This window comes from Polypterus senegalus, chromosome 1 (assembly GCF_016835505.1).
Source record: "Polypterus senegalus isolate Bchr_013 chromosome 1, ASM1683550v1, whole genome shotgun sequence".
In the NCBI taxonomy this organism is placed as follows: domain Eukaryota; kingdom Metazoa; phylum Chordata; class Cladistia; order Polypteriformes; family Polypteridae; genus Polypterus; species Polypterus senegalus.
In genome coordinates, this window is record NC_053154.1 from 83,261,356 (window position 1) to 83,273,626 (window position 12,271).

At 38.6% G+C, this 12,271-nt stretch overlaps 1 protein-coding gene across 1 annotated transcript in view; it reads right to left on the minus strand.

Moving 5' to 3' along the window:
- Positions 1-12,271, minus strand: part of smg5 (SMG5 nonsense mediated mRNA decay factor) — a 197,693-nt gene that overhangs the window by 37,409 nt on the left and 148,013 nt on the right. The window contains exon 14 of the mRNA XM_039752424.1: positions 11,330-11,405. Coding sequence (XP_039608358.1) covers positions 11,330-11,405 — 76 coding nt within the window. The remainder of the gene's footprint in view (positions 1-11,329; positions 11,406-12,271) is intronic.

A 12,271-nucleotide genomic window follows, 5' to 3' on the forward strand; every position in this document is an offset into this window, starting at 1 on the left:
AATACATGTTGGTTTGAGAAGATGATGGCATATGACTGGACTTATGAGACAAGTAAATTTGAGATATTTTTGTTAGTTTGGCCAGGACTGATATTGTTTGCTGCTTGTTCAGTGCTGGTCCCCTTGAGAAACCTTTTGAGTCTATAACTCTATAACCATTTAGGGCCAGGTGATATGGCTTACAAATAATTTTTGAGATATTTTTCAAGACACAATATATATGTATCTCAATATTTTGAAATCTTCTCAAAGCACTTTGAGAAGTGCTTGATTTAACCATTTGATTCATATAATTACATCAATATGATGATTCTAGTAGTACCTGCAAGCTGCCACATATATCTGTACCAATTCATTCTTGTTTATGTTCTAATTATAAACTACTAATGAATAGTGATGAGTGAACTCCACTATGTTTCCTTCGCCTCGAGTTGAAATCTCAGAACTGTTTGCAGATATCACTGAACATGGCAAAATGCTTTGAAGTCAATGGTGCAGAAGAATAATTTTAGGGTAACAGCATTCATCTTTAAGAAATAGCATAAAGGGTTAATAAATATCAGAAAAGAGATAAAGATCACATGAAAAACAACATGTGCACTGAAATATAAGAATTGGTTTAGGAAAAATACTGAGATGGTCAAGTAAATAAAGAATGTACCAGAAGAAAAGTTGATGTAATATACAAATGTACTGAAAGATGACTAGGAGATGACTAAGAAATCAGCAAATGTCCTATTAACTAGAATGGACAGTTCTTATGTGCACAAAAATTTTAAGGGTGGTGGCTCATCTCAAAAGGTACTGTCTGTGCTGATGCTTTGCACTTTTTCCTCTATCAAAAGGATAGATATCTTGTAAATAGTAACAAATCTTCTGTTATTATTATTTCATAGAGTCTCCTGTTTTTTCGGGGGAGGGGGATTAGGCGGGTTGTTGCAGGCCTCTTCAAGGTTATATATTTGACGACAATCAAAGATAGCTTGTTATTTATGCTGTATATGTTTCAAAAATATAGTTTTGAGAACCTGCTGTATTTACTTATCTGTTCTACCACTTACTAAGTCCCACAGAGTCTGTAATGCAGATTATCAGCATTTTATACCCGGGTGGTAGTCCCATCCAGTGTTGGTTGTTACAGCTCCGGGTGATGATGTGCTGGCCTCACAAAGCATTATGGGGCACTGGGGAAAGAAGTTGTCCTTAACCGGCCAAATTATCAGTAAATCATTTGATGAACAAGGGCGAATGTGAATGTAGCCAATTCGCTGCGAATAACACTTTGGCGAAATTTCCTGATCAACACTACTAATGAATAATTTTAAATTTGTATGCAAAACTGGGGGAAATCACAACCAAGTTAAATTTAACCAAACAATATTTATTCAAACCTGGTAATTGCATACAAAAAACATTTCAAAACAGAAATTAAAGCACACAGATCATTTCACTGTGACAAACCACTCTGCATAACAATAACAGTCACATCACATTATATTAATGATAATATAATAAGCCAAAATGTTACAACAACAGATTGACACTATAGAACATGCTGCATCAAGTTCAGTCTTACAGTTTTCATCATTTTCTAACTTCCATTATAAGGACCTAATGCCAAAACTGCAGTTTTGATTGTTATACTTCAGAACAGTTTTCAGTGCCAGAAGCAAGGCACTAGAACACTTCACATGATTTTCACCATCTTCCGATCAATTGCCCCGAATCCTTCCTTCCTCGTGGGGCTTTCATTTCTAGAGTCAAGTGCCCAAACTGCCTCGGGAACAGTGTTACTCACCCTAGAGACAGTGACATATGGGGAGTTTGACTAGGGCAGTACGTGTGTTACATCGTAACGCAGATGTCCTAAGGTGAGCCCAGGGAGTAAAGAAACCTCCCACGGAGTAGAAGGGCAAAAGTTCTCTTTGCTTGCTGGTACCTCTCTGAGCACATTGTTTAGAGTTGACCTCATCTTAAAGTACAACAGAAATCCTTTCTGTTTTCATTTTTTTAACCTTACGAGAAAAAACAAAGCTGACATGCAGTCAAAGAAAAAAATGCATAGCTTGTGTTAGGTAGCATAACTAGACAGTGGAATATTATGTGTGAGCTCTAAAATATTAATAATATATTTTATTTATACAAGACTTTTCCTATGCTCAAAATAGAGAGGTCTGGTATTTTGGGTTTTGACAGCAGGCAAACTGCAAAATGTAGAGAATAGAGTAGTATAACAGTAGCGCGGCATAACAGATATGCACATGCTTTTATTCAGGCCAGCAGAATTATTAAAGATAGGCAGGCCGTTATAATCAGTCTTTAGGGTATACAGTAGACCCCCATGAAGGCGGGGTTCAGAGTTCATGGCCTCACTCATTCGCAGATTTTTCCTTAGAACCTAACTAATAACTGCTAGTGGAAACCGCAAATATCCTCACAATTTTAATGGCTTTTTTCGTGGTAATACTGTACTGTAGAGAGAACAGGAAGCAGCTGTAGAGAAAACCGCAACTTGGGATGGTGAAAGTAGTCAAAAGAATTTGAAACTGCAACTCCTAGCAGTCCCTGCAGTGGCTCTGACTGGTCTTCTACTGAGGGTACAGGGGTTGTTGAGGTCAAAGGATGTCAGCGCAGCTTTTAAAAAGGGGGCTGGTGACCAAAAGCAAAAAAAAAAAAAAAGTTTTTGTAATTTGTGTTTCAAGTTCCTATCTGACTGACTTCTGTTGGGTTACCTGTACCTATTCCTTTTGTCCTGGATTGTTTTGTGCATCTGGATTGTCTGCCGTCTGCCTGTGTACATGAGGACTGTAAGTGGATTCATGGCCATCCTGCAAAGAAAGGAGCGCTCCTGAACCCGCCTACCCAGTAGGACTATCTATACATTCAACGTACGGATCTCTGGATTATCTATTTTCATCATTACATTTCATCTGTTGTTGTTTTCCATGAACTTTTTCATGATTTACTGTGTGTGTTTTGTGTGTGCTTTGTTGTATTTAATGTGTAATCGCCATAAGGGGAACAGGGGTGGTATCGTTTTCTTATTTCATTTGTTTTCATTATATTCTTTATTTGCTGTTTGATTACAGGTTTGCTTTGTTTTTGTCTCTGTGAGTGCATGTGGGTCGGGTCAAGGCTGAATACGTCCCTGGAATCTCCACCATAAAAATAAATAAATCACCTTCTTTTCAATTTCAGCTTCTCGCGCTATGCTTACTTAAAAAGCCGGAACAGTGGCTGCCTTTTTTGGCTGATTGCTTTGTTCCTCTCTCCTCCCCTATACATTCTCTGCTCCTGTTGGGAGTTGTGCTCCCCTATGTTTGTCTATTGTTTAATTGGTAACTAACTGCATACTGAGCTCCTTTTACTTCTGAAAGAGACTTGTTTGTTTGAAGTGTTTGAATAAAGTTCCTGTGTTTCTGTGCAATTCTGTGCCCCAAGCGTTGCACTTTGTACATATTGTTCCAGTAGTTTTTAAAATAGTTTTTACAGTTCATTAGCAGTGTGTAAAATGATTAGTGTTGCAGTAACTACGATGCTCTTTGCATGAAAAAAGTGTTCCATTAAAATTTCACTTTCTCTTTGTTAATTATGACGTTTACTTAAAGTGTGGCAAAAAAGTATTTGCCGTCCAGGGATGCATTAACCCAAGTATGTGGCAGTTTAAGGGTTAAAGCCCCAAGTATGTGGCAGTTTAAGGGTTAAAGCCCCAAGTATGTGGCAGTTTAAGGGTTAAAGCCCCAAGATGCTGCCGAAACGAGCTGCAGAGTCTAAGACTTCTGGCAATGAAAATGGGCTTGCATGAATTTCAGTACATATAGTGGCAACTTCTGTATTTTACATTCTAGCACTGCAGTAGACATTGCAGTACAGTATACAGGTTTAGCTTTTAATTCTTCAATTAAATTAAAGTGTTTTGGGGGCATATTTAGGTTTTATACTATGAAAATAGGCTTTTTATTTTTAACCACATTCAAAATTCGCGTTTTTTTTTACAATTCACGGGTGCTCTAGGAACATAACCCCTGCGAATTTTGGGGGTGTACTGTATACTACAATAGACAGATACATAGAACTTTATTTGTCCCTGGGGGAAATTTAGCTTTTTATAGAAACTCTTTATATAAATAAATACATAAATACCGTGTTTCCCTAAAAATAAGACCTACTCTGAAAATAAGCCTTAGCATAATTTTCAGGCTGCTTTGTAATATAAGCCCTACCCAAAAATAAGCCCTAGTCAAGATCGTCAGCTGAAAAGTAAGGCACCTAAGGTCAGGTTTATACTTTACGCGATGCGATGCATGTGCCCGAAACATCCATTAAATTCCGAGGACACCTTGCCACAATATCTCTGAAAAGGATGTTTAATTACATCCATCAACATCGGCACAAGACAGAAACAAAATGGCAAGGTGAACACAAGCGCACACATACACTAACGTCATTGTAGCTTCACCAAATCCCCAAACCTTCATGTCTTTGGATGGAAAACTGAGCACACTGTGCAAACCCACCAGGAAAACATGCAAACGCCAGGCAGGGATCACAAGGGACGTGATTCCCTGTGAGACAGCAGTGCAACCACTCTATATCACTGTGCACCCCATGTGTAACTATTAACAGCATTCATTATTTAAATGAAGTTAACGATTTATCAGTAAAATGTAACATAAATACTTTAATGCATTTCATCATGAAAATGATATCAAGTATAAATCTAAGAATTCTAAATGTGCAGAGAGCTGGAATATCATAAATTTAATGTGTTCTGTGTGGCAATCTATTGCTGCTTGCCGCTGCTGTCAGGTCAGAAGAAAGACACAGCGATTGACAACTGGGTCGGTTTTAAGATTACGTTTATGACAGTCTACTTTAATGATAAAGTATACTTCAAGGTTAAAGTGGACATTTCGAGTTTAAAGTCGAAATTTCCACTTTAATCACAAAAAAGACATTTTCATTATGTCCTTATCTTTTCTCTCTGTAACTCAAATACGCCACCATACATTCTGATGGTACTGTGAAGGTGCAAAAAAAAAGCCGGTACAGATGGTATGTGGATTGTATGTCGGCATTTTGCTTCACCACATCGAACCATTCATTGAAACATCGAAGCACGCACATCGATCTTGGATGATCCTAAAAGCGGCTGGAGTAGCAACAGATTCAGGCTGGCATTTAGGGTTTAAATGTGGAGAGTTATGATGATATTCCAGAAGAAGATGACATGACTGTATTTGGATAAATATACATTATTGTACATGAATAAATATAAGATATCCCCTGAAAATAAGCCCTAGCGCATCTTTTGGAGCAATAATTAATATAAGACCTGGTCTTATTTTTGGGGAAACACAGTAGGTGGATTAGTTAATAATTAAAAAATATACATACACACACACTTTGGTCTAAACACAAACCAGAATGACTATAAAGAATATTGAAAAGAAAGCCCCACTGAAGCATTAAGCAGACACATTGGTGTTAGTATAAAGGAGCCCCAGTATCGTTTCTTGACACACTTCTACAGAATAATTTGTTGGCTGAAAGTACTCAGTGTCAAGTGTGTCAGAGAGAGGATGTGCAGCATTAATCATAATGGCACCCAGTTTCATTTTAATTCTCTCCTTTGCTACCACATTAATGGGGTCTTAGAGTGCATCCTATAACTGAGCTTACCCTTTAAATTAGCTTGCTGATTCGGTGGGCCTCTCTTGCAGTGATTTTACCAGCCCCACACACCACAGCATAGAAAATCACAGTGGCCATATAAGGTTCCACTGTGTTCCAAGACAAGGCCAACCTGTCATTAAAACACAATCCCTGGAGCCTATGGAAAAAAAGTAGTAATGCCGGGTCACCTTAAATTCCTTCGCGCCTCTTCATCAGCATCTTTGTTTTGCAAATGTGTCAATCACAACAAGCAACAAGCAGCCTGCTATCCCATCCCCCACACCAACGCAGCTCAAGTCTATTTATCTGGGTGTCAGGTGCCTGGAACTGTATTAGGTCAGGTTGGGGAGCATGCACTGCTACAGGGTAAATAATATATTGTTACTTGGAATACATACATTTCATGTGTGTTCTGAGTCTACAACAATCTGGGTAAATGTAGGATGACAAGAAATGTGAGGCAAGAAATGTTGAACACATAACTAAAACAGTAACCTTTTCCATACTAATAATGATGTTAAGTGTATAATGTGTGAAGACTTTAATCCAAATATCAAATGAACACTTTTCACAAACGGTATAACAAAACAAGTGCACTTTTATCTATAATAATAAAAGGCAAAGGACTGACTGACTCACTCACTCACTCACTCACCATGTAGGTAGAAAGCTGAAATTTGGAAGGCTTATTCCTTACAGCATACTTACAAAAGTTAAGCAGGTTTCATTTCGAAATTCTACACGTAACGGTCGTAACGGTCATAATGGTCGACAACGTTCTCCATGTTGAACTTTCTTATTTATGGCCCCATCTTCACGAAATTTGGTAGGCGGCTTCCCTGCGCTAGCCGAAACCGCTGTATTTACTTATTTCGATGGTATGACGCCACTGTCGGCCGCCATATTGAACTTTCTAACGTCACCAATTTTCAAACTTCTTTTGTAGGTAGAAGGCTGACCCCATCTTCACGAAATTTGGTAGGTGGCGTCCCTGCGCTAACCAAAACTGATGTACGTACTTATTTCGGTGGTATGACGCCACTGTCGGCCGCCATATTGAATTTTTCAAACGTTACTAATTCTCCAACTTCCCTTGTAGGTAGAAGGCTGAAATTTGGTACTTATTTCAGTGGTATGATGCCACTGTCGGCCGCCATATTGAACTTTTAACGGAAACCAATGTACGTACTTATTTCGGTGGTAAGACGCCTCTGTCGGCCGCCATATTGAACTTTCCAACATCACTAATTCTCCAACTTCCCGTGTAGGTAGAAGGCTGAAATTTGGCAGGCTCATTCCTTACAGCTTACTTACAACAGTTAAGCAGGTTTCATTTAAAAATTCTACGCGTAACGGTCATAACGGTCAACAACGTACGCCACGTTGAACTTTCTTATTTTAGGCCCCATTTGTTCGAAATTCGGTAGGCGGCTTCCCTGAGCTAACCGAAACCAATGTACGTACTTATTTCGGTGGTATGATGCCACTGTCGGCCGCCATATTGAACTTTTCAACAGTCTTTGTTATTTATGGGCCCATCTTCAAGAAATTTGGTACACGGGTTCCCAACACTAACTGAATCCTACTTACGTACATATATACGTCCATAGCCTGCAGCTCGGTCGCCGTGTGGCGGCGTTGGGTCCCCATCCCAACAACTCCCACGTTTTTGGCTGGCTGCCTGCCCATATAAGACCGTCTGCCGCTCCGGTCTCTACATTCCCTTCCTTGCCGCCCCGGATTCCGTCTCCCTACTGATAACTACAGCCTTTTTGTTTAATCCACGGCTTCTCTGCTGTTTTATTGTTTGTTTATTACAATTATAATTATTGTGTAGGTATTTTACACTTACTTTACATTGCTCAGGTACCCATTTCCTTTATCATTCCAACCCCCATTACCATGTCTATCGAGATGATCATATTGCACGGCCATATCAGGCTCACTCTTGATATCCGGAGGAACATTGTGTCTTATGTATTGAATGACTGGGACAGGTTCAAGGTGTGGACTGATGACGGTACAGGAGATAATTATACTACACAGGAGGACTATAAGTGTGAAATGCTTAAGCCCTTCACCTATGGTTCTGCATGTGAGTTGATGGCTGCCACTGAATTGTTCGGTTGTTGCTTTCAAGTGTACGAAATGGCCAAATATTTTACACCTTTCGACAACCGCCAATGCCTCTTAAACATCTTAGATTCACAGGTGACCATTTCAGTAGTGGACACTTTGATGTTTATGAATGTTTAAACTCTCAAAAGCTGGATGTGATTTTATCGATGAAACCGGTGTTACAACAACAAATCCTGCAAATACTGTTGTAATTGAAACAAAACATGAAACTCAAACCGATTATGACAGCAGCAATCCAAGCTGTGAGATGTGAAACAAGATTACTGTTCACATGGCCAACTGTACGTTGCATCCTTAAGAGTAAGCTCAGCGCACAGCTTGGTCATGTTACAACCGGAGGGCCAAACTGACAACATGGTATACAAAGAGATCCTTAACAAATAATTTTTGGCATATTTTGCTCAGTTTAAAAAGGTTTCATTTTCTTCTTAATAAAAATTTTAATGCAGTACTTCGCCGCTGCGAAGCATGGGTATTTTGCTAGTCTATACTAATAAAAGGCAAAGCCCTCACTGACTCGCTCATCACTAATTCTCCAACTTCCCGTGTAGGTAGAAGGCTGAAATTTGGCAGGCTCATTCCTTACAGGATATTTACAAAAGTTCAGCAGGTTTCATTTTGAAATTCTACGCGTAACGGTCATAACTTAATCCTACTTACGTACATATATACGTCCATAGCCTGCAGTTCGGTCGCCACGTGAGGCAGAGTTGCTTCCCCCATCCCCACGCCTCCCACATAGTTGGCTGCCTGCCTATATTGCGTCCCCCATCCCCACGCCTCCCACGAAGTTGGCTGCCAAGGCCGTCCGTCGCTCCGGTCCCTTCATTCCCTTCTTTGCTTCGCCACGGTATTCATGTCTCCTTGCTGATAACTGCAGCCTTTTTATTTAATCCACAGCTTCTCCACTGTTTTATTGTTCATTTATTACGCTTATAGTTATTGTGTAGGTATTTTAGACTTAGTTTATATTGTTCAGGTACCCATTTCTTTTATCATTCCAACCGTACCGCCATTAACATGTCTATCGAGGTGATCACCATCAATCAAAGAACTGTCAAATACCGAGTGGTTTCCATGTCCGGAGATGCTGCCTGCGGTTTACATTCTCTGTGTTACATATTGCACGGCCATATCAGGCTCAATCTTGATACCCGGAGGAACATTGTGTCTTATGTATTGAATGACTGGGACAGGTTCAAGATGTGGACTGATGACGGTACAGGAGATAATTATACTACACAGGAGCACTATAAGAGTGAAATGCTTAAGCCCTTCATCTGTGCTTCTGCATGTGAGTTGATGGCCGCTGCTGAATTGTTAGGTTGTCGCTTTCAAGTGTACCGAAATGGCCAAATATTTAACACCTTTGGAGAAACGCCAATGCCTCTTAAACATCTTAGATTCACAGGTGACGATTTGAGTAGTGGACACTTTGATGTTTATGAACGTTTCAACTCTCAAAATCTGGATGCGAAGTTATCGATGAAGCCGGTTGTATGCTTACAATGCTTGACAGATGCCACATGTCACTTCAACACAAGTCCTGCAAATACTAACGTAATTGAAACAAACCATGAAACTCAAACTGATTATGACAGTAGCAATCCAAGCTGTGAGAAAACAGTAAAAAGGAGGTGTCTCAGATATCGTGGTACATTTTCTGATGCAGCTAGACTGAAACAACTTCGTGACGGTGCAGCCAAATACTCGCAGAAAAATCCACAAGTTAATAGAGACGCTGTCGCTAAATACTCACAGGCAAATCCACAAGTTAATAGAGACACTGCCGCTAAATACTCGCAGGCAATTCCACAAGTTCATAGACACGCTGCCGCTAAATATTCGCAGGCAAATCCACGAGTTAATACTGGGAATGCCTGTTAAACATCTTAAATTCACGAGTAGTGATTTGGGTAGTGAACACTTTGATGAATGAAACCTGTTATCTTTACAATGGTTGACAAACACGGAATGTAACTTGAATAAAACACGTCCTCCAAATACGAACCTGATTGAAAGAAATAATGATAATCAAATCCTTGATGACAGCAACACTCATAACAGTGAAAAACAATTACATTGACAATCATGTTACGTTATTTTTAAAATGTTTCCTTTTCTTTTTCATAACTTCTTTAACACACTACTACTCTGCATCGAAGCGTGGGTATTTTGCTAATTTAAGAATATAACCAAAGAAAAGGAAATAATTCAATTTACATGTTGCTGTCAAAGAGCAATGAGGTGCGAAGGAATTTAAGGTGGCCTGGCATTACGAAAAAAAACTTGTCGACCTGGCGTTCTCATCCTTTTTAGCAATTGCCCCACAAGTGCAGAATCTCCTCAGAATTTCTGTATGTGACATGACCGGGTGTTATATTTGAAGTTGGAAGTGTACAGAGTGAAAAGTAAAGGAGACAGGACTTTTCTGCCCAACAGAAAGTCCATTATCCAGGACATCATTTTTGTGACTGACCCAAAAAAAGGTCTACCGGGTTCAACGGGTTTAAAAAAAAAAAGTGACAATCTGTACTCTATGTAATCATTTACTACATCCCACAAATAAACCAAGATGCATAGAGTATATTTGATGTATCGCCTGAGCCCTATCTCCATTTGTCCATAAAAACATAGTGGATGAAAAAAGGGATGACTGTGTGAGTGCTTGTTTCACAGCCATGAGAAATAACAATGCTTTAGTTGTTTCATTATGTTTTAAAATATTTCACTAAAATTGATCATTTTTACAACCAAAAAGGATTTCTACTTATTAATGACAAATTTAAATTTCTTCATGTTGTGAAAAAGTAAAAAAAATGCACTTTAACGTAGGGCTATATTTTATTTTTATCCCATTTCAGAAGAGAAACACCAATCCTGGAAATGTATGAAGTTCAGTAAGATGCATAATAAAAACCAAGAAGTTTAAATTGACCATTTTATTAGAGAAAGTGACAAATTGGCTTTTTTAGGCCTATGTTAATTGTCAGTTATTCTATCATCCCCCATATGTCAAATGTTTGGAAAAACAAAATATGGTTACCCTGTCTTATGCCTCCTACAATCAGCATTTCATGGTTGCATTGCTCATTGCCTCTCTTCTCCTTGGTTATGAGTAGATGATCACAGTGGCTTGCAGGATGTACTCATAAAGCCCTCAAACCAATTAATCTACAACTTATTTCCTTAAGATCCAAGATTAATCTCAGAGTCTAAATCTGTGCAGTTTTACAAGTTAAATAAAGGTTGCTTTAAATGAGAAGATGATAATGTATTAAATATATAAATGTATATAGCAGGCATGTACTATATTTGTTTAAGATTAACTAACAAACTTGTCTTCAAAGAAATCTAACGGAATACATAATACAACTTGAAGACTAAAACTAATATTAATTACACATGATGTGGTGTATGGTATAAAGTCTCCTAATACAGGTGCCCAGCTGCCACATAGCAACAAATATCTATGAACTATAGATATAAAATAAAAAAACAGCAAACTACTCACCAGCTTCAAGAATCTTACTTCCATCAGGCAGGAGATTCAAAAGCACAGACAGTCTATTCCACAGGCTCTGTGAGCTCTGCAAGATAAAGTATTTAATTCCGTCTTTAAGTTTTGATTTTTTATCATTGTGCTAGCTTTGAATCAGTTTTAAACAGATTTAGTACTGCTGTTCAGATCATAAAGAACAAAAAGAATTCTTTCAGCATAAAGCTGATTCCAAAGCAAAAACACTGTGTGGTTTCAAAAGTATAAAGTCTGACTGAGTGAGCCGATTATATACTTATAATTTTTTATATGCTTGTGCCGACGAAAGAAGAAAAGAAGTGCCCCGCTAGGGCGGAGAAAAGATGAGCTGAGCAAACGAATGCTAGGCGTAGAGAGAAAGAGGATGGAATCTATAAGTCAAGTGTATTCACTGCACGTTATCGTGCAGTACGCTGTTAACTGGTGTATATATATAAAATTAATATCCAACAGCTTTATCAGCATGAACTACCCTATAGTAATTTGGTAATATGCTAGAATATCATTTTTAAAAATATCTAGTAATATTCTGGATATCTTAAAATTAACATTAATAACATTAGTCATCACTACTACAGGAAATCCATGGAAATGGGTTAAAGCTTGGTGTTATTTACAAGAACGAGTTTCAGCTCACTTGTATATGACAATTGCCTTGTGTAAATTCAAATGGTAAAGCCCACTGCACCCTATTTCTCAATGGAACTATTCTATGGACAGGTAAGTAAATAGTAAATGACACTGGTCCCACAATGTCTGGCATAAAGCAAATACTGCAATCAACAGTATCATCATCATACCTACAATAAAACATGGAGGTAGTAGCGTAACTGTGTGGGGATGCATTACAGTCTCAGGAATTGAAAGACTTGTCATTATTGAAGGGACCATGAATCCTGCATTTTACCAAGATATTGT